A 23,884-nucleotide genomic window follows, 5' to 3' on the forward strand; every position below is an offset into this window, starting at 1 on the left:
TCCCACCCCCGGCGGGATATGGCAACCCTAAATATAATAAAAAATAAGATTTTAAAAACTGGAGCAACTAGCAGTTATCCCTCCTTGGTAGAATTGCATCTATAAAGATGAACGTACTACCAAAAATGTTGTTCTTATTCCAGTCATTGCCCATCTTGCTAAATAAACAACCATTTAACCTATGGGAGAAGGATATTCAAAGATTTATATGGCAAGAAAAAGACCACGCATTAAAATGACAGCTATGTATGACCGTAAAGAAATAGGAGGACTAGGACTGCCTAATTTAGAATATTATTTTTATGCCTGTACATTGATTTGGGTAAAAGATTGAATATTATTGGAAGTAAAAAGAATTTCAGAGCTAGAAAGTTACAACTTCTCAAAAGGCTGGCATACATATCTATGTTATGAGAATTTCAAAGAAAAGAAAGAATATAAAGATCATTTTATTAGGAAACCACTATTGAGAGTGTGGTATAAATATAAAAAACATTTCTATAATAAATTCCCCAGATGGTTTTCAACGCAGGAGGTGCTCCATAATAAAGAGAATTTAATGAGAGGGATTAGACCCAAGTACGAAGATTTACTAGCAAAAAAGAAAGATGTTATATGCCTAAAATCATTAGAAAAATTAGAAAAGGAAGGAATAAAAATCCCTTGGATTTCGGGCTATGTGACCACGTTCTAGAAATTTTTCTTCCTGACATTTCGCCATCATCTGTGGCTGGCATCTTCAGAGTGATTCTACAGTGAATCTTTCTCTGAAGATGCCAGCCACAGATGCTGGCGAAACGTCAGGAAGAAAAATTTCTAGAACATGGCAACATAGCCTGAAAAACCCACAAAAAACCATGGATGCCGGCCATGAAAGCCTTCAACTTCACAAAAATTCCTTGGATTGTATATTCGCAAATTAGAGAAGACTTTAAAAAAGACATGGACAACTATAGAATAGAGAGTGAAATAAAGTTATTCGATAAAATTGTGAAGGAAGGAGAAAAAGGCATGATATCGAAATTATATATTGATAGATATGGAACAAAAAGAGGAAATGATAAAAACCAATATGGTAAACTGGATGCAAGATTTTGGTAGAACTATTCCATTAGCTCATTGGGAAAAATCTTGGCAACTCATCCATAAATTCTTGAAATGTAACAATCTAAAAGGGTTTTTTAAAGTGGTACCTTACTCCTGCCAAATTAGCAAAAATTAAAAGGTTAAAAGAGAATAAATGCTGAAAGTGCAGAAAAAAGATAGGCACAATGTTCCATGTATGCCGGAAATGTAAAACAGCAAAGAAATTTTGGACAAAAATCTCTAAAATTATGGAAAGAAAACTGAACTTTAAGTTACCATTTGCACCAGAACTATATTTATTAAACCTAACAGAAACTGTAAATGAAAGGTTAAATCCGGAAGAAATCAAATTTTGATTTATATGTTAGCTGCGCCGTGAATTGTGTACACGCATTATTGGAAGTGTAATAAAGGTCCCACCATGAAAGAATGGATCACAAATGTACAAGAATTGGCAACAATGGACACGCTCTCTATGATCGAAAAAGGAGATTCATTTCAACAGCACAAGGAAAAAATGGGAGAAAGTAGTGGAACTTTGGGCTTAACTACAGAGGGAAGGTAAATAATGTCAATCAAGTCAACCTTTGTTCCGGTCACAACTCAATGAGACTACATTGCCTTTTATTTGTTTTTGTTTGTTTGTTCCATTTCTACAATTCTCATATTTGTAAATGTTAAATAAGCATAAAAAATAATTTTGTAGTAAAAATAGAGGTCTTCTGCACATGGTAGCAAGAGCACACAATTGGTTAGCTGTTGGTGGGAACATCAGAAGGCAGATGCTTTACATATAACCACCACAAGCCCAAGTGGCTGTAGAAAGCCAGCTTTCCTTTGAGCCTTTTGCTCTCACGGAATCCCTCCTAAAAAGTCACACTTGGGCAAGATTGTCTAGAAACAGCCCCTCACCAACTCTGGCCTGGGTATTGTAACAATGGCTTCTCAGATGGTATGTGAAGAACCACCTGAAAACAGACCAGGGCCATACCAAACACCCTGAATTCTTAAATGGTAACCTGTTCTCTGTTTTATTATCATTTCTTACCTGCCCTGTGCTTTCAGTTAATTACTCTTGCCCCCATCTCTTAATCTTGGTCCTGCAGTTTATAAAGTGCTTTTTTAACTCTGACCCTGGGTTGGGATTCATGATGCTGACTAGTGCACTTCTTGGGGAATAAATTTGGTGTTATTAGGCTATATCTGATTACTAATTCCAGATAAGAATAGATCGACTGAATCAATTGATAAATGATAAATCAACATGCTTGCAAATCCCATTGATTCAATTGGTTTGCTCTAGTTGGGACTCAAAATAGGGGTCTTTCATTTCCCATTATTAACCCCAACTCAACTCTTTCTGCTGCTTGGACCTTAGCTAGAATTTACTAAGAGGGACCTAATCCTTTTGTGTTTTCCTTTTTATAGAATATATAGGAACATGAGAGCTATGCTGAATGCAATCAAAGGTCTACCTGATCCAATATCCTATTTACACAGTGACCTGTTAGATGCCTATGCAAGTTATATTGGAGTGCAATACATTTATCTGGCCAGTTTTATTTTCATTCAGTTTTATTGGAATTGCTGTTTGTTAATGCTCTTAATATTCCATTGTAAATTATCACAAGCACTCACTGAGTACAAGAGTGATTCAGAAGTACAGTCAGATGCATCCATCCATCATTTCTCCATTTCTTTCCAGGTGTGCTGAGTTCTCCTCTCCCTTAAGTGCTGGAGAAGACCAAGAGTTTCTGTGTATACCACATGCACTCAGAAATTCCTGCAACCATAAGGTTAAGGGAAATTGTGCATAAGCAAACGGAACGGGGCCAAATGCTTCAGGGTAGAACCCATGCTCTGCAGAAGTTCCCTAGTCCAATCTTTACCACCTACTAGTTGAGCTAAGAAACCCTGGAGGACTTTGCTAGTCAGTGATGACAGTACTGGGCAAGTTGAACCAATGGTATGACTCAGTAGACATCAGCCTCTTGTTTGACCTGTTTAAATGACATGACATCAACTGCTTTGTGAAAGAAGGAATAGCAGTAGCGTTGCCAGGTGAAAAACAAGATAAGATTGTGCAGAAGAAGGAATGTCAGTGGGTGGAGCTTCCATGGCAAGCAACACTTGTTGAAATTTCCTCTTCTATACACTATTAAAGGTATAGGAGCTCTAGGGTTCGCCTGGTAACCCTAGACAGGAAAGAGATGGAAGCAAGTACAAACAACACCTGACCTATTCTTCCTCCAGCTGGATTATGTTCCTCTATAGCAGTGCTATCTATCTTCAGTGGCCCTTTGGGAGGGAAGCCAGGAGAGAGGAGTAGGCAGCCAAAGAAAACCACTAGGTCCCTACTGGCTTTGACTGATCCTCCCCAGATGACAAAACTATCCAGAAATCATCTTGTGAAATGGAAGCAACTGCATTGCAAAGGGAAGCTAAGCAACATCACAACAGGCAGTTTCTCATGATTCAGCTAATTTTGTTTTTGTTTCATTTTAATGTATTTATTGCTTCTTATTAATAGTTTAAGCTGCTTAGAGGATATCAGTTGAAAAACAGGATACACATACATCAACAATTTCTAATAGGCACATGAGTCTGGGCCCTCCATCCACTTTACTTTTTTGAAGGTTTTTGGAAGATTCCTTGGAAACAGGGAAGAAGGAATCTGTGTTTTGACTAATATTGAAACAAATCAAAGTTAGAGTTTGTGGATTATATATGAAAAACTACAGTAATCTGTTTTTCTTTCAAAATTCAGGCTGCAATCCCCTACACACACTTATGTACACGATGGTAAACCCCATAGAATCAATTTCTGAGCAGAAATGTATAGAGTTGATCTGGCAGTTACTGGGCAGAATCCAATATTTCATTCTTAAGAACTAATGAGTAAACACAGATCATGTTTTACTGAAGCTGCAACATTGATATTTTGGGAGGGCCAATCCACATATAAAAGACTTCAAAGTCAGATTTGAACATGGCTGTCAGTTCAGGATTATCCCAGGTTGTGAAGTTTCTGGACTCAAAACTGAGACATGGGGTGCATCTACAACATAGAAATAATGAAGTTTGACACCACTTTAAGTGCTGTAGCGCCATCCTATGGAATCCTTGGATTTGTGGTTTTACACAAATTTTTAGCCATCTCTGCTAAAGAGTGCTGGTGCCCCACAACACTCCAAATATCAGGATTCTGTAGGGTGGAGCCATGGCAGTTAAAGTGATGTCAAACTTCATTATTTCTACAGTGTAGATGCACTCTTAGTGATGTCGTTAAGCGTTATGCATTAAGTAACAATTACAGTTGTTCACAGCTTGCCACTCACACACACACAGACAGAACATATTTTCCTGTTTGGAAATGGGGACAGAAATCTTAATTAAAAGAGTTGTTCCCAGAACAAGGAGAAATGAGACGAAAATATTTCTTCTTCCTTACTTAGACAAGTTGCAACTCAATTAACCTTGCAAATTGTAGCTGAACTGAAAATTTGCATATAGCCTCTTGCCTGAAGCGAAGCCCACCCACTAAAAATGGGAGAATCTGCACCCTTGTCTCCTGCCTGGAAATGACCCACAAAAACTGGATACTCAGGACCTGAGATCTGGCAACCATAGCTGTGAAGCATAATTGTGGCTAACCAGATTTCTAGCCCTCCTGGTGACATTGCAAGCAAATGTGGCAAGTTGTTACAGAGATGGCCATATCTCTTTTTTGATTTGCTGTTGGCATACCATCAAAAGTAATCCCATGTGGAGTGCAAATAAAACATAATCAGGCCATTTTAATTTTCAGTCCAAAATGTGAAGTTTTGTTCCAGACGCAGCTGGCTGAGTGCATACATACAAGCATGGGTTTGTAAGTAAGTGAAGGCTACTTAAATAAACCAAAGTAAACAATGTAGTGTTTCCAGCACATATTCAGAACTTGGTCTCATTTTTTTTTTTTTAAAAAAAAGCCCCCCCTTTCATTTACCCCTGTGATAACTTCCATGCACTTAGTACTCTGCCCTATTCTTTTCCCCCTTAGCTTGCAGATTAGATGTTTTTAAAACAAGAGTTGGACTTGTAGAGAATGGGGGCAATAGCATCCTGCATACTTCTGGCACTGCATAAAGGAAAAGGCTGTATGATAAACAATCACCCAGGACCCTTTGGGAGAAGAATGCAAGTCCATTCTCCCATCAAGTCAGCTGTTTTTCAGTCTCCCATTAGGTCAGCTATCTCTGACCTTTGCTTTAACAAACAAATCACTTGGGGAGAAAATGCTGGTTGGGACAACACATCCAATGGTATCAGTCAGGCATGGTAGGGAGTTGGATGTGTGTGTTTTGTGGTAGTAGTGGTGGAGAGAGAAATCTAAATTTGGAACAACAAATAAAATTGGATACATTTTTCTCTGGCATTATCTTGCCAGGGCAGACACTTTAAGATTAAGAATGACAGTCAAGTACCAGGGGTAAACAAGCCCCTTATCTCTATGGTGCCTGCCTCTGCCGATTTCAGCAATTGTACACTCACCCCCAAGTAGAGGGAGATACATCTGTGCAAGCCGCAACCGTGACCTCTTTTACTTAACCATGTTATACTATCAAAGATCTATGTTAAATGAAACTTGGGCTCCTGCCAACATAAGGCATTGAAAGGGAAGACTATATAGGCAAACCTTGCACTGGGCCTCAAGGGGGTCTCACTTAAAGCATTTCTATGTCATGCAGAGGCAATTAGCTTCTTCATGGTTAAGCAGAAAGACGGAGGGTGGACACATATGTACACACACACACACACACACACACACACACACATTCTCCCTATTACATCTTTCTTTTCTAAAACTTAAGTTGAAATTCTGGCCCTGTAAATATTGGCTAGAATGAAGGGGGGGGGGTAAATAAAAATAAACAGCAATCTCCAGATAGAAAAATATATACATACAGAAATGTAACTCCCCCTTTTTTTTTTTTTTTGGGGGGGGGGATCAGTGTGAACTTTGCACATGCTAAGTCCCGTTTGTCTTTTAGATTTCTTTGAAAGCATCAGCACTAGGCTGTGTTTTGTTGACAGGCAAAAACAAGCATTTGGCTAATAACTGGTTGCTGTGGAAAGGGTCCTGTACTTCAGCCACATTGCTGTTCTTGTTCTTATTATATTTATTTGTATCCCGCCTTTCTCACAAAATTGGGATTCAAGGTGACTTACAATTTAAAACACAGTGCAGCTAAAAACAGACAAAAGGTGAGCATTAAAATAGGATCAAACTTTTGACAATATTAAAATTATTTAAAACTACACATTAAGAAACAAAATGCAATTAAAATATGAAAAAACTATTAAAACAGTTCAGTCTAAAACAATATAGCTCTCCCAGCCCATTCTTTTTTTTTTTTAAAGTCCCATTGTAAACACATTCCAGAATTGAGATATCTTTGCCTGGCAATGGAAGGACAGAAGGAAGGGAGTTTCAAAGTCCAGGGTATTCACTAGCCCAGGGTATTCCCCACTAGCCATGTTTGTGATGGTGGTAGAACTGAGAGAAGAGGTTTTTGTGATGATCTCAGGGCCTGGGTTGGCTTATCCAGGGAGATATGGTCCCTACATGAGCCACACTGTATAATGCATACCTGAATTAGTGTTTTCAGGAAGGGACTGAGACAATTTGAGATTTTAGGTAACTTAAACATTGCTTTTTGCCCAAAATGGACCCCAACATGGCACACAATAGTGATTAAAACAAAATCTTGCATTAAAGACCGAAGGATAGAATTCACTCAGCTTCTCTGCAGTCTCTTTGACCTCCTGCAGAACAGCTTTAATTTCCAATAGTACACTCTCTGGTTGGGTTTCTACTCTGGATGTATCTAAATACACTTTTAATTGTTGGTTTTGACACAGTTAGCAGTGTCCTCCTCAAAATCAATTTTTTTTATCCCTGATTTTTGCTTGCTTTTCCTTTGTGCAAGTGTGTGTTCTTTAAGAGTTACCTCATTTCACCAGGTTTTCCAGTTTCTGAAGGAGATCTTTATTACAGTATTTTTAAAATTGCTTAATTCACACTGCTTGAAGCCATGTTGGTTACCTCTTGGGACATTGTACTTCAGTTTCTGAGCAATGGCGTGTACACTAGCTGAGCCACGCCTCAGGCATCAAAAACCTGTTTTTCAATCATTGTTTGATTTTTTGAGGAATAGCCTTTCCATCCCTGTTATGCAATCTGTTGACCATCACTGGCTAGCCAAAAAACTTTGGTTTTTGTTGGATTAAATTTTTGAGGTGTAGTAGTTGCTTGAAAGAGATTATACCCACAATAGTGCAGGCAAATGGGTTCAGGGCTTGTCATTTTTTCTGCTGCATGCTTTTAAATGAGAGGTAGAAAACTATAGCGCTCGAGATATTTTTTGACCTCAGCTCCCATGACCCATCATCCATGGCTGCCATGGTTAGGACTGACAGTCCAACTACATTAGGAGGCCCATGTGTACTTTGAATTAGGATGGATTTATTTTTTAAACAAAAACTGTCAACACTGGATGAAATTTCCAGGGACAGTTCAACATCAACTTACATCTCTCTGTTCTGGGATATAATGTTGAATGCTTTTGCAGGTGTGCAAAACATACACTTTTGATCATTGAATACTAAAAGCCTTTATCTGTTAAATTTGACTCCAGCATCCACTTCACAATAAGCCAGAGTGTAGATGAAAATGGGTGAGATCAATGCTGTTTCTGCTGCCTGGCAAGTAGACCATATTGACAGCTTTTGGGAACACATTGACTGAATATTCATCGCACCCTCATCCTCTTTCCATTTCCACTGAGTATCTAAAACAGGGGTAGGCAACCTTTTTGAGCCGGGGGCCGGGTTGCTGTCCCTCAGACAACTCGGGGGCCGAAGCCGGGGGTGGTGGTGGTGGTGGTGGTGGAGCTTCCACCCTCCGGGGGCAGGGCTGCATGCCGGGGGTGGAGCTTCCACCCTCCGGGGGTGGAGCCGCATGCTGGGGACGGAGCTTCCACCTCCCGGGGGCCAGGCCTCCCCCTCTTTGCCACCCCCTGACGGGGCACCAGGTCCCGTCAGAGGCCGGCAAAAAAGCCAGTGAGGGCCGCCAGCGTTGTAGGCCTCCTCCTCTTTGCCGGCCCTTTTGCCATTGCTGGGGCCCTCCAAGAGGGCTCCGGCAACGGCAACGGGCCTCCCAGAGGGTCGCTGCTGCCGCTGGAGCCCTCTTGGAGGGCCCCAGTGATGGCAATGGGCCTCTTGGAGGGCCCCAGCGATGGCAACGGCCCTCTTGGAGGGCCCCAGCGACGGCAACGGGCCTCCCAGAAGGTCGCTGCCACTGCCAGAGCCCTCTTGGAGGGCCCCAGTGACGGCAACGGGCCTCCCAGAGGGTCGCTGCTGTGGCCGCCGGAGCCCTCTTGGAGGGCCCCAGTGACGGCAACGGGCCTCCCAGAGGCCCGCTGCCGCTTTCGGAGCACTGTTCGAGGGCTCCGCCGGCCTCAGCGGGCCTCAGCGAAGTCTCGCGTGACCTTTCTTGTGCTCATGCAAGACTTGGCCTCTAGGCCCCCGCCATTTTGTTTTTCAAAATGGCAGTGAAGTCTCGCGTGACCTCGGGGAAGGTCGCGCGAGACTTTGCTGCCATTTTGAAAAACAAAATGGCAGCCCCTGGGAGCTGGGAAAAGCCGCAATCGGCAGCGGCGGCGGCAGGGGCAGGCAGAGGCCGGTTGAAAGGTTGCCGACCCCTGATCTAAAAGAACACTTAGCTAATGAAGTATTCCTTGTCCCACTCACAAACTTAAGTAAGTCCTACATTGGCCCAATAGAGAGCTACATGAGTAGATTTCCCACTCTGTAAATTCTCTGTAAATGTACAGCAATAATGCAACCAAGATAGGAAGAAAAAGAGTGAGCGGTCCCTTATACTTCCTGCAAAAGGGATATCCTACCCACCACACAGTTCTTGCTGTCTAATTTGTACATGTTTTATACAGATTTGCAGTATAAATGAATTACTCTCAGTACTTCAACAATCCTCAGGCTTTTTTGATCTCTCTGACAAGTCTGTGCATCTTATCTGAAGGACTGTAGGCAGTGAGTTGCTTCTCCTCTTTCTCCATCATCTCTTCTTCTCCTGTATTCATTAATTGTGTTGCATTGTTCTGGAGCATGCTTCTTTCTGTTGCCTGTATTTTCCACTTTATTGGAACATACATTTTCATGTTTAAAAATAAAAAGGCTCTCACTGTTTCCATAGGAGCTGCTTTTTTGTGAGGTTTTTTTGGCCCAAGCAGAATACCAAAAGTTATACTTGCTTTTAAGTAGGAAAATGTATGAACTGGTAACTGACAATCATCATCCTTAAGATAAATATAAATGATTAGCAAGAATATAAGTATTGCTTTTCAGCTTCTCAAGACTTGCTAGGTTTTCCCCCACATTCCCCAAAAGAAAAATATTCAGACTTCAATGATCCTATGCCTGAGGTCCATTGAAACAGTTGAACAGGCCTCATCAAAACAGTTTACAAGCAAGGTCTGAAAACACAATCTTCAATTGCATAGCATACTTTATGCCTTGAAAGAGCATCTATGATGGAACTGTGGTTGTAGTTAACTGTGTTTCTTCATATTAACTTTACCTGTCTCTATGAGCGAGTAGCATGATGCTGACTGGAGTCATCCTTCTCTGTTCTGCATAGGAACATCTTTATGATGCTCTTAACATACAAACCTGAACATATAGACCTATTTTATTTTATCAGCCAAAAGTTAGGGAGTTTAGAACAAAAAAAGAGGAGTTGGTTGACTTGGACTGGTTTAACAACTGGTAGCAGTAGCAAGAAACAAGACATTAAAAAACCCCTCACAAACCTGCAGCAATAATTTTAAACAAAAACAGAGAAGTGCCCGAGAATAAATCATACCTACCAACATTTCACAGATGAAAATGGGGACATATGTGGCTTGTTCTGGGAGACCCGTTGCCGTCGCTGGGGCCCTCCAAGAGGCCCGTTGCCATCTCTGGGACAGTCTGTGGTCAAGAGGGTAAATGTTATTAATGAAAACAAAACAAAACAAAACAAAACAAAACAAAAAACCCACACAAGCACAGAGAGGATGCAGCAATTTCCTTTTGCTTGAGTCTACAAGGAAGGGTAAAATTCCTTTTCCCATACTGAGTTAATTCATTGTAAACTACTTTTGCATTTTGAACTCAGTTTGCAACATATGAAGTAAGGGAGCAAAGTGGGAAGAGGGAGGAGAGAGAAACTGGAATATTTTTAAAATGCTGAAACAGTGGGAGGACTGGGATTAATCAGGATAGGCCTTGCCAAATTGGGACAGTTGGAAAGTATGATATATCTATGAGCCATAAAAATATAGTTCTATTCCTGCCTCAACAGCAGCAACAAGAACAAATGGCCAAAAGTGCCAAGGCTGGTCCATTTTGGTTCTTTTTTTTTTGGTAAAACAACCATCTTAAATATACTAAGGGCACCAGATCCTGTTTGATTTTGAAAGCTGAGCAGGGCCAGGCCTGGTTAGTGCCTTGGAAGGGACACCTCAGCAGAATACCAGGTGCTGTAGGCATATATTGCAGAGGCAAACAACAGCAAACCTCCTCTGCATAAATCTTGCTAAGAAAACCCTATAATAGGGTTGTTTTGAGTCAGGAACAACTTGAAGGAACTAAACACAACACATTAAAACATTCAAATTACATGTCTGGTCAGCCAGGGTGGCTTCCAGATGTCTTGGGGATGTGCTACTTTAAACACCATGCCCCCAAACCACCCAGAAGCCGGCTTTACTGGCCAGTCTGTTCCAGCCCTGGATCATCCATACCAATCTCTATAAATCAGTTGTTTGCATTGTATGCTTGAATGAAATCAATCTGTTCCAAAGGTCCCTATAGAATAACAATGTGTATTTAAAAAAAAAAAAACACCTGCAAGTTTATGTGATGTTGCATGCTATAAATGGATGTTAAAAATAAGGCAAAACATCCAGAGCATGAGGACATCAGAGACTACTCTTTGTTCCAAATGGGTCCTTCTAGCATGGCATGTGCTGAATCTTTCTCTTTGCTATCTAGTTTATAATGGATAACAATATAACTGAATGGTGATAGGCTATTCTCTTTCATTATCTGAGCAACTTGCAAGATTATTTGGATCTTGATGATGCTTCCCCATTAATGTGAAAACGAGGTACTTTCAACTACTATTAAGGTGGCGGTCATGTACCATCCAGAGCTATTGCAGTCCTATACTGTAGTTCTACAGCCAGTTTGCTATACACACGCTGCCAAGCAGAATTTAATGTGAAATCTACTGTAGATATTAATGTGGAATAAAGAGAACATATTGATTTTTAACATTATATACAACCAATATGAATTGACTTTCTTAGTTTAATCCAGCACATTGAAAGTTATAGGTTAGTTAAGAGTGTCCTTAAAGCTGGTATTGTTTCATGTAGTGCAAATATATGCAAGGATGTGCTCAGAGGGTCTACGTATTAAAGCATCACAAGTGAGGAGGGTTTCCCTGTGCAACTAGATGATAAATACAGACTGTGAAAAGTTCTACATTTAAAGGTTAACTTGCTAGCATCTTCCATGTGAGCGTTTTTTTTTTGTATGCACTCCCCTTAAAATGGAAGCTAGTCTGACACGATAAATGTAATCATTCTATACTTCACCCAGTACTATAACATTTTAAAATATTCTGGGACCCAGCACATTTGGTAAAAGGAATCATCATCATCATCATCATCATCATCATCATCATCATCATCATCATAGTGTGTGTGTGTGTGTGTGCGCACGCGCAGAAATCCCCTGAGATAAACATTCCATTTCTGGGTTTCTAACTGAGCTGATAAACACAGACATCCAAAAAAGCCAGCTGTTCTCTTTCATCTGTTTGAAGTGCATCTGGAATAATGCCCACAGAGCCTCCACAAAAATACTTTCTTTGAAAGCAGCTTGCTAATTGTCTTTCAAGGGATTAATCTCACAAATATCAGAATGCCAAAGGGATCTGGTGCCACCTAATGGTCATGGGCTATGCCATCTTTCATTATATAACTATGTCTGACCATGCCAGCTTTGTGATTACTATGTCTCTGTGTATGTGCCTTCTAGATTTCCTGTTGATTTATAGTGACCTCATGAATTTCATAGGGTTTTCTTAGGCAAGGAATACTCAAGAGGTAGCTTGTCAGTTTCCTCCTCTGAAATATAGTATACAGTGCCTGGTATTCATTGGCAGTCTTACATCCTGATCATATTTAGCTTCCAAGATAAGACATGATCTGGTGGCTTAGAGTATTTAGGCCCTGCCATGATTACTGTACTGGCAATCTATTCTCCTCTGACCTGTTAATGTACATACAGAGCCTTGGAAACAATTTTTTGTCTCCCTTTGACTTTTCCACATTTTCTTGTTACAATTTACTCTTGAAATGGATTTAATGAGTACAGTTATTGCTTGATGCATATGAGTTGCTCAACAAATAGGTGCAAAATATTTTGTTAACACAACAGAATATGGAAAAATCTAAGGGGTGCGTGTGAATACACCCATGTGTGCACAGACCAATAGTTGCAATTGTGAGACATGGGTGAGTTGGAATGAATTTAGCATTCACCTCTTAGAGAACTCTGGTGCTACAATAAACTACAATTCCCAGGATTCCCTAGCATTGAGCCATAGCAGTTAGAGTGCTGTCAAGTGCTAGGGAATCATGGGAATTGTAGTTTATTGTAGCACCAGGGCTCTCTGACATAGAAGGCTAAATGTCTCCCAAATGTACAGTTCCCAGAACTTCCTAGCATTGAGCCAAGGTAGTTAAAGCAGTCTCAAACTGGATTATTTCTGCAGTGTCTTTTGGATCTTTATTAACAGTGAACTCAAAAATCTAATCTGTTTCTGTTAGCATTGTGTACAGAATATTTTGAACACACTGAGTTGTCCCTGTATTTATTTTTAATGTTAGAAGCAATAGGATTGGCAAAGAAAATGGCATATACTATATGGATCTTGTTGCTGAAAGTAATACTTTTTGTTTTTTGCATCTTTGAAATAACTCTTATGGGAGCTCAAACTGCCTTTCCAAATGTGTTACTTTCCAAATGGGTACAAATTCCACAATCCAGTTGCTGACTGTGGCCTGAGGGGTTTGCGATCCAACAGATCTAGGTGGTGATTTCTTCTCACCTTCCCACTAGGGCCCTCCGTTCTGGTAGACAAGGTCTGCTGTCCCAGCCCAGGATTTCCTCTGCCCCATCTCGGATTCGCCCCTTTTCACTCATTGCCCCTCACTCCTGGAACCTTCTTCCCCCGCAAACAAGAGCCATCTCTTCTTTAACCAGCTTCAAAACGGAGCTGAAGACCATCCTGTTCAAAGAAGCGTTCCCAGGCATTGCATAATTGTCACTTGCTTTTTGTTGTTCTTTTGTTGTCTGTTTTATTTAATCATTTCCTGTATTGCTATGTATTTTATATGTATTATCCTACTAGAGAGGCCCCTTCCTCACCACCTTTCCCTTCTCCTTTTGTGTCGTGTCTTTTTAGATTGTAAGCCCGAGGGCAGGGAACCGTCCAATTAAAAAGATTGTATGTACAGCGCTGTGTAAATTTACAGCGCTTTATAAATAAAGGTTAATAATAATAATAATAAGTGACAGATTGGCGGAGGCTCCCCTTAAAAACCTGGTATCAAACAAACTGTAGAATTCAATTTTGCCTTTGATCTGCTATCACTTTTCTTTTATTCCCACCAAAACAGGAATTTGTGCAGCCTGAGGTCTGGCTCCCTGGAGGGGAGATATGCACCGTATGTGCAATAAATCCCTGCTTTCTTGGCATATTACAGGAAAATGAGAGATGTACTCTGGTGTTTTTGTGGAATAAAATGTTGAGCTGTGCTGTTATGGAAAAGGTTTTTATTTGTCCTGCTGACACGTTTTCGGAAAACCCTTCTTCATGAGCTGATTCTTCTGTTTCTCTTTTTCTGTAGCCAGTTTCTAGCATTGAACCAACAAAAACCCAGAATACATCTCTCATTTTCCTGCATTTCACAGTGTTTTCTCCCCTTCAACTCTTCCCTTCTTAGCATATTAACCAGGCCAGAAGCAGACTGGGCAATGGAAGCGGTTAATGCCTCTTTACTGTTGGGCTCTTTAAGACCTCTGTTGAAAAACAAAAACAAAACTCAAAACACCTTGCTCTTACTATACTGGATAACTTTTGGCTAATTTCCAATACAGTACTCTATTTTTGGACAAGGTGCTGGAGTGGGTGGTGCCCTCTCTGCTCCAGGAGTGAGATGATGTGATGGTGATCTAACATCCATTTCATGGCTTTAGGCCTGGTTATGGGATGAAGACAGTTTTGGTTGCCTTGGTGGATGATATAAGCTGGGAAATGGACTGGGGAAGTGTGTTTCTGTTAGATATAGGATGGGGGACACCTGGCTGAATAAGACAACACATGAAAGGTATCTAGAAGTCCAAGTAGACTACAAGATGAACATGAGTCAACAATGTAATGCGGCAACTAAAAAGGCCAATGCGATTTTAGGCTGCATCAATAGAAGTATAGTGTCCAGATCAATGGAAGTAATAGTACCACTATATTCTGCTTTGGTCAGGCTCCACCTGGAATATTGTGTCCAGTTCTGGGCACCACAATTCAAAAAGGACATTGAGAAACTGGAGCGTGTCCAAAGGAGGGAGACTAAAATGGTGAAAGGTCTGGAAACCTTGCCCTATGAGGAACAACTCAGGGAGCTGGGGATGTTTAGCCTGGAGAAGAGAAGGTTAAGAGGTGATATGATAGCTCTGTTTAAATATGTGAAAGGATGTCATATTGAGGAGGGAGCAAGCTTGTTTTCTGCTGCTCCAGCGAACAGGACCAGCAACAATGGATGCAAGCTACAGGAAAAGAGATTCCACCTCAACATTAGGAAGAACTTCCTGACAGAAAGAGCTGTTCAACAGTGGAACACACTCCCTCGGAGTGTAGTGGATTCTCCTTCCTTGGAGGTCTTTAAACAGAGGCTGGATGGCCATCTGTTGGGGATGCTTTGATTTGGATTTCCTGCATGGCAGGGGGTTGGACTGGATGGTCCTTGCGGTCTCTTCCAACTCTATGATTCTATGATTCCCAGGAAAAATTGGTGTATTTGAGGGAGAAAGCCTTCCTGGTGGTTGCTTCCAGTGTGGAATGGAATCTCTTACTATTGCTAGAATGGGTCCCTCTTTGTTCTCTTTCTGCCAGCAAGTGAAAACTTTTCAATTCTAGTAAGCTTTCAGGAATTGATTGCAATGGGTTTTAATGGTGTATTATTTTGTTGTTATTTGTACCTTGCTTCGTAATGAGTTTTTAATATTTTAATTCTATAGATTGTTTAATTGCTCTTTAAATTCACTTTTATATAACCCTACTAATGTTTTTGTATGTTTTAATCTATTCTGGTTTTTAGTATTATCTAAGCTGCCTTGAGTCCCAGATGGGCTATAAATGAAAATAACAATAGTACTGCTCATTTGCTTTTCAAATACTTGCTGAAATTACAATCATCATCTTTAAAAATGCCTAAAATACACTTTGAAAAACATCTTTCATTACATCAAAACGGGTAACCCACCATATTACTTTTGAAATGTAACTTCATTATGACCTTTCACACCCAGCCTCCCCAATAACATATTGCAGGTAACTATTTTGATTTGTTACTCTCAATCTTTACACTTTCCTCAGTCTCCAATAGATACTGCCTAAACATTTTGAGAGAAAAACACAATATAGTGGTTTTGTGTACTGGACTAGAAGTCTTGAGAAAAGGGTTCAAATTCCATTCAGCCATGCAAACAGACTAGGGGACCCTGCACAAGTCACACTCAGCCTCAGAGGAAATTTCTGAAAACATCTTGCCAAAAAAATAAATGAACTAAATACTATCAAAGGTTTGCCTTAAATTGATGGCTTGAAGGCACATAACAAAATGTTTTCAAGTTCCTCTGTTGAAATGGGAACTCTTGAAACTTAAAAAAATCATAGAGTTGGAAGAGACCACAAGGGCCATCCAGTCCAACCCCCTGCCATGCAGGAACTCTCAGTCAAAGCATACCCAACAGATGGCCATCCAGCCTCTGTTTAAAGACCTCCAAGGAGGGAGACTCCACCACTCTCCGAGGGAGTTTGTTCCACTGTCGAGCAGCCCTTACTGTCAGGAAGTTCCTCCTAATGTCTTCTCCTGTAGCTTGCATCCATTGTTCCGGGTCTTAGTCTCTGGAGCAGCAGAAAATAAGTTTGCTCCCTCCTCAATATGGCATCCCTTTAAGTATTTAAACAGGGATATCTGTTTAAAAGTATCTACATGCATCATAGTATCCAGTCCTAGAGACTACATATAATAGGTATTGGCAACAGGGTGAATCTGGGGTCAATTTTAGGGATGTATGAATGATCAACGGGGAACATAAAAATGGTGGCAGCAGTGGGGGATCAGTGTCAGTAAGGCTATTTCTGGCATTGAACAATGGATAGGTTTTTAAAAAATGGGCCACTTAACCCCCTCATGATTTACTTACTTATCAATGGCAAGTGTATTATGTACAGTGCTGTGTGCAAATTTATGGCAGACTTTCTGCAGCAGGGAGATAGAATGATTGTTGTTGTGTGCCTTCAAGTCATTTCCAACTTATGGTGATGCTAAGGCCCACCTATCATGGGCGTTTCTTGGCAAGTTTCATCAGAGGGGGTTTGCCATGACCATCCTGAGGCTGAGAGAGTGACTTGCCCAAGGTTATCCAGGGGGTTTCCATGCCCAAGCTGGGATTTGAGTGCGCAAACTACTATCCCATCCTGTCTGTCTCAGAGAATGGTAGGTAAATGAAAAGTACACTTGTCCCTCCATATTCGCTAGGGTTAGGGGCAGAAGACCCCCGTGAATATGGAAAAACTGCAAATAACAAAAACACCATGTTTTTACTGAGGGGACACCTCTCTAGGTATCTCTAGGCCCTACAGTGCAACTCTGTGGTTGATGTCCGACAGACACTGACCATAGAACTGCCCTGGAGGAGCTACAAAGGCCTAGTAGAGTATTATCTCTAGGAATCTCTAGGGCTTTCAGTGCAACTTTTAGTTAAAGTTGACCATAGAGTTGTGCTGGAGGACCTAGATATTCCTAGAGAAAACATATTAATTAAATCCATGAATAATCAAATCCGCAAATATCAAAGCTGCAAATATGGAGGGATGACTGTACATCTCTATCATTTGCCATGTGATAATTTTGTGATTCCTTCCCTTTTATTTTTTATTAAATGGAAAGACTTATTCCAGACTATTTACTTATAGCTGGCAGGCCACATTCCCCATTACTGTGGCACATGACTCCTTTTCACTAGATGCATGTTACACTTTCCTGTATTGAGGAACATTACAAAGAATAAACAGCTTCCAAAATGTATCTATTTAAAATACTGTTTATTTGTGATTTAACATTAATTAGCATTACATCTATGAGCAATTTCCAACAACATTTATATATCTTTTTTTCCACAGGACACAGGTTGGCTGGCTCATTCTTTATGCCAAAGCAAGTAAATAGAGGCATTAGCAAAAAAAGGTGCAAATAGTTCACGGTTGCATTTTTTAAAAAATATTTATGCACATTGCATTCATTTAGATATATTTTTTAAAAGTTATGAAAAGCATAGTTCACAGGTTACTTCTTCTACATATGTTGTAATACAACACAAAAAATGTAGAACATAAACAAAATTAAGCAACTTAGAGATTCCCACTATTTTTTTCAAAAAGAACACACTTATTCCAGTATTTTGAGATATCCAGAATATCATTTCCAGAGTCACTCCAGCGCTGCATTGTCACACTTACACAGTCAAAGCTAACCCAGCCTGAAACATGCTATAGTCATTTTTGGCATGCCAAACCACCCCCCAGTCATATATAACAATCTGTATACGGTATATATTTTACCTGTCAATCTGGAAGTCACATTGATATTTGAGCTGTATTTGTTTTTGTGGCTACTGATGTAGAAGAGAAATTCAAAGGCCCTTCTATTATTTTTCATGTTTTAGCATGTATTTACAGGTTCATTCTCTGTGGTTTTTTAAAAAATCCAAAACAAAATAAAACTACCAGCAAAGAGGAGCAAGGGGCAGAATCGGCACCTACAGAACTACACTAATTGGTTCTATGATTCCATGAGAAAACCCAGATGTAAATGATCCTATAAAAAAACTACTAAAGCAAAGGGGAGAAAGTGTGGCACTCCCTAGAAATCTCTATACATTGTTTTATAATTTTTAAAATATGAAACTCCTGTTCCATAATTTTAATAAAAATACTCCCAAATTCATACCATATATTTTATGAAAAATAATCCGCAAGCTATTACTCTCCTTAACTCCACCCCCTTAATCTTTCCATTTCACTTTCCCTTTTTCAATTTTGTCTCCTTCATTTGGTTGTGGGCCCTTCTAGTTGATAGTGCAACACATACTCAGTTGTTTCTAAATCACTACATTGGATCCAGACTCCATTCAAGGAAGCACATCTGTCATGTGGATATGTGCATTTTCCCTGCACCTAAATGGCTATATAGTGTCAGTTAAAAGACCCTGTTCTTTTCCCTGCTACTGGGATCATTGCCACACAGAGTGGTGCCCAAAATATGGTTGCACAAGAATCTCAGGCAAGTGTAGAGCCACTGAGCTGCTTGTAGTCAGTTATGCACTGCTCATCAGCAACACAACTTTTCACACTATGGGCCTACTATTCTGTGTATTGAACACAGCCTTTTGTCTCCTAAGATCTCACAAGACCTGAAACTGAGAGTCTCAAAACAAAGAGAAGAAAAACTTATTGTGGATTCAACTTGACCAACAACTCCCCAAAACTCTGCCTTGAGATTTTACCTGGACTTCTGGCAGAAGTAACCTCAAAAGGATAAAATGAAGCTGGGACATGCCTCGTACAGGCCAAAGATCAACAAGATTATTTTTCTTCATTTGAAAGCAATACTATGAGGAGAAAAAATATAGCAAGATTTAAACCTGAATCCAGTTAAATTTATATGATTTCAACATCTGGTATCAGAGGCTCTGGATTCCTGAATTATATTTAGGTATACTCTACACCAAGCATCCTTAAATACGTTCTACTGTTAAATGCTTGGTTTACATGCCTATAATACTTTATATTGAGTGGTATACAAAAATTTCAACATATAAAATTCTTTTTCTGTTTTGCCATAGTTAAACTAAATTATCAATGTTAAGCATATAAAATCCCCTTTATTGAAAAATAAGGGCTTTCTCCCTGCCCCCCCCAACTGATAGAATAAAAAAAGTTTCCAAAAAATTATATCTTACTAAAATGAAATATTTGGCAAACATTATTGTTGATGAATGCAATTCTTTACAGAATCTGTAAAATTCCAAATGCAATTCCTTTTACAGTTTCTCCCTCTAATATTATGTGCCAGTGTATAATAAATGACCTACTCTTGAAAAGATGTGGTGAGAGGCACCATCTGAGGAAGGAACGAAACAAATGCTATGGTCAAGATCACAATACAAAGAAGTATCATCCAATTACACAGTGAGGCAGTAGATTAAAAATACTCAAAACATTATCTGATAACTCAACAGCTACCTTAGTGAAACTGTACTGAAGATTTTCTAGTTGAGAAAAATCTCCATGCATTACTTGCTACCATAAGGGTATCTGAAATTACTATAGTGCTATCTTAGAACACCTGCCAGTGTTAATTTGTGGTGGAACTATTCAATATTTCAAACCCTCATACTAATTAAGAGATGAATTCTTTGCTTGATTAACAGAAAAACTGATTCTATTTTTTTTCCAGTTCAGTACTTAGGTTAAGGCCCAGTTTCCTGCATAACCCCACCTAACTTGACCATGTTAATGGCTGACTAAAATGTGGATTTGAATTGTGCCAGGTAGCCTCAGGCTTCCACCTTTTCCTTCTTTTTGTTCTTTTTTAGGAAAGATGGAGTACGGAATTTCTTCTTCTTCTTTGAAGGTGATTTGGAAGGAGAGCCTTCAGGAGAAAGGGCCTCTTCAATCTTTTCAGAGGTCTTAATTGTAATCTCTACATTCTCTACAGTAGTGGTTAACTGGCTGACTCTCTGTGCAAGATCCTCTTCCACATCATGCGCATCTTCTTTACCATTCATCACCACAACTGGAAGATCCATAGAGATGAGGTTAGCTTCCTGTAGATAATCGCCATTATTTTCTGGGGAAAAACAAGAGGGAGGTATTTTAATCTTTGTTGCATTGACAGTTATGCACCAACACTACAAAGAGCTTAAATTCAAATTCTGGTTTGGGACTTTGAGGGAAGAGTCAAATATTTGGGACTGGTCTCCTATCCTTCTCCATTTCTCCCCTTTCTTCAGTTGTTTGAAATAAAAAGATACCAGAGCTTAACACATGAGCAGTATTAATCACTGGATTTTTTGGAATCAATGTTTTCAGCCATGTCCTGCACACAACTAGACAATTTAGACTATACTTCACATTAGAATGTGATGCAATGATAATCCCACTAGAGCAACATCATGGCCTGTTATAAAAGTGGCATTATGAGTCAAGGTACACAAATAATGCTGGGAAAGAAATGTGCATGCTTTCCCCAAAATATACAAACCGTACATCAACGTGATGTGGGTACTATCTCTAAGTGACCTGTTCTGAATGGCAAATGAGATTACAGCCAAAATCTGTCCAGCAATTCATATAATTTTAAAATGGATTCCCAAATTCTAATAAATCCAAATGGATTTTTAAAACACATGATTCAATAACATTCTTTTAGCCTTTCATATGACAAGGATATTATATTTTCCTTGGTTGATCTGAATAATTATAAAATAACCAGCAAAACAGTGTAGAACAGGCTCACAATATTGCAGAGAACATTATACTGTGTACCTTCTAATTTATCAGGGACATTTTGTGGGGACTGAGTTTGAGAGTTAATTTGTGAAACAGATGACCCATCATCTGAGAATAATTCTTGATCAGCATCTGCAGGACAAGAGCTTGAGTTAGTAAAGCCATGCCAAAATAACTGAACACAAAAAGATCAGTACATTAGTGCATACAAAACACAAGCAACCTTGCTAGCACTGACCTGATCATGCTAAAGTTATAACACAGAATTAGGTTAGGTTATAAATTCCATCATATTAGTAAACAACCATTATTAAATGTACACGAAAGATGGCCCCAAATATTTAGAAGAAAGCATTCCGTGAAAACATACTTTGATTTAACCATGGAGCTGTTACTTACAAAACAGAACAATCTATACAACGTTAGTGCTGGAAATGCTAGTGTTAGGTAACACCAAGTTGACAGTTCTTGTGTTATTAAAGACTCTTTATCAGATGCTTTGAATGGAGATGGGTGAAAATGTTGTTGAAATCCAATACTTTTACCTTTGAATCTTTATGCTTTCAAAAATAAGAAATATTGGCAAGTTAGAAGACTGCTAGCTGTAATGCTAATACTACAGGCAAGAGAATACACTACTGACAACTACTTTGCTTCAGCAATGATGTAAAGATTCTTACCTTTCAACCCAAGTTATTATACTATCAAAGTAGCCCAGATAACAATACTGAATTCCTTTCAACTAAGATTAAACTTTTTTTTCATATGCTGACATATGCTAATATGTGAAAGCCATACAACTGTAGATCAGATGCCACCAAATGGATGCAGCCATACTTCACATGTGGTAAGAATTTAGAAGTGAGGAAGACAAGGGATGATACTGTAGAGAAGAAAATTGGTTCAGGGAGCCCTTTTTGGGTGATAGGTGCAAACAGGGAGATAGTAGTAGGTTTAAATGGAGTAGAGAAGGACCTAAAGAAACATGATTTAGGGGAAAGGCCCAGAAGAAAGCAGCCAGCAGATAAGAGGAAACAGGGAATGGTTAGAGAAAAATACAGGGTGCATGTCTCATTGAGATATATTGTGGAGAAAGGCAGGCTGGGCCATAAAAAGAGTAGAGTAGACTACATTGAGTTTACAATGCAAAGAAGACATGATCTGGCCAGAAAGAGGGTGGTGTGTGGATGTGTGCTTTAGTAGTGCATCAGACTGTTATTTACACATAAAAAGGATTTCAATCCATTTCTTCAGATATGCCTCTTCACCTGAAGTAGTGGATTGAAATCCATAAAAGCTGATGGTAAAATAAATTATAATCAAGGGTTTTGTATATATATATATAAATGTAATTTCAAATTATTGATGTTTCAGTAATGATTATTCTTCTGGATTTGTATGCTGATTCACTAGATGGAAATCTTGAAACAGTGAAGATCCAGCTGATTACCCTAGTGTCAAAATTAAAAATTATCTTGGGGCCACAGATCACAGTTATTAATCTTAAATTTTAATCTCTATTGATTTAAACAGGTTCTACGGATGGTGTAATGTTCAAAATTATACTAGTCACAACATAAAGGGTACGCATGAGGCCCTTCTGCCCACATATTGAATGGAAGGGATCATGGGGACTAGTCCTGCTGACTGTTATTATACTCCCCTAACAAATATCTATTTAAATGTACACTGGAAGGGGTGCTCTCCACAAAAAAATTGTATGTACACAGAATATGTATCTGGCCAATCAGGTTTTCCCCATGCCTACAATAGGTCTGCAGACGTATATCTGAATACGTGGATAATGCCTTCCAAAGAACGCAAAGAAGTATGCATGGACACACATATGAAGGATACGTACAGAAATGAGAGTTCTTCCCAAAACATAAATGAGTAAACAAGGAATCTAAAAAATAGACATTAGTGACATTGCCATTGTCATTGCTTAATGCAATGAATGCAGTTTAGAAATCTTGATTTATTTTCAATTCTGTCATTTCAAATTGACTTCCCCTAAAACCTAAGCTCATCTTGGAAACTTTCAGGTGCCCACAGTGCTCACCCTCAATCCCTTGTTGTTTGCGTTCAATTGTCTTTTTGTACTCTTCCAGTTCCTTTTCTGTGAGATGACTGAATGGGTTGGGAGGGGCTGGTGGGGCATGCTCATCTTCTTCAAACTGTATTGGCTGTAAGAGAAAATACTTTAGGAAGTAGGCACCTTCTACAAAAAACAAAACAAAATGAAACAAACAAACAAACAAACAAACAAACAAAACCAGTACAGGCAAACAAACACTAAATCCCCAAATCTTGCAAAAATTAGTAATAACATTCTTTAAACAGGAATCTTAAACACAGAAGCATATAAAAAACAGCCTTCAAGACACAAATTATCCTCAGTTAATGAACAATTATGAAGACATGAAAGGGTGCTTTAATCAGCATGCCAGGCCAGTGTAAAGACGAAACAAACTTTAGGTTTTAAATGTAAAGTTGAAGGCTTTCATGGCTGGCATCCATAGTTCTTTGTGGGTTTTTAGGGCTATGTGGCCATGTTCCAGAAAAGTTTCTTCCTGACGTTTCGCCAGCATCTGTGGCTGGCATCTTCAGAGAAATCTGAAGTTTAGGTTTTAAATTTTAGGACCCAGAAAGGTTGTTCAAATTATTAAGAAGATCACACTTTGAGACAGGTTTCTCTGAAATAAACTTAAAGTTTTTGCACCCATAATTCACTGAACACACTGTACCCCACTTCTTTCTTTGAAGGAGCTTTCAAAAATGCAAGGCAACAAACACCTCCAGATGTGACAAGACCAACTTCAA

The 23,884-nt window shown here is 39.4% G+C and overlaps 3 protein-coding genes across 12 annotated transcripts in view; all 3 read right to left on the reverse strand.

Moving 5' to 3' along the window:
* PDCD4 (programmed cell death 4) overlaps positions 1-23,884 on the reverse strand; it is a 777,136-nt gene that overhangs the window by 700,733 nt on the left and 52,519 nt on the right. The gene's annotated exons all lie outside the window — the stretch shown is intronic.
* DUSP5 (dual specificity phosphatase 5) overlaps positions 1-23,884 on the reverse strand; it is a 428,280-nt gene that overhangs the window by 370,040 nt on the left and 34,356 nt on the right. The gene's annotated exons all lie outside the window — the stretch shown is intronic.
* The window catches only part of ADD3 (adducin 3), a 226,427-nt gene continuing 220,117 nt past the window's right edge, over positions 17,575-23,884 (reverse strand). For 5 of the 6 annotated variants that reach the window (XM_042456390.1, XM_042456389.1, XM_042456388.1 and 2 more), the window contains 3 exons: positions 23,124-23,247; positions 21,098-21,193; positions 17,575-20,399 (listed from right to left, as the gene is read on the reverse strand). In XM_042456390.1, coding sequence (XP_042312324.1) covers positions 20,107-20,399; positions 21,098-21,193; positions 23,124-23,247 — 513 coding nt within the window. In that variant the 3' untranslated portion in view covers positions 17,575-20,106. The remainder of the gene's footprint in view (positions 20,400-21,097; positions 21,194-23,123; positions 23,248-23,884) is intronic. The other variant, XM_042456391.1, reaches the window with a different exon arrangement.

The sequence above is a fragment of the Sceloporus undulatus genome, chromosome 3 (assembly GCF_019175285.1).
Source record: "Sceloporus undulatus isolate JIND9_A2432 ecotype Alabama chromosome 3, SceUnd_v1.1, whole genome shotgun sequence".
NCBI lineage: Eukaryota > Metazoa > Chordata > Lepidosauria > Squamata > Phrynosomatidae > Sceloporus > Sceloporus undulatus.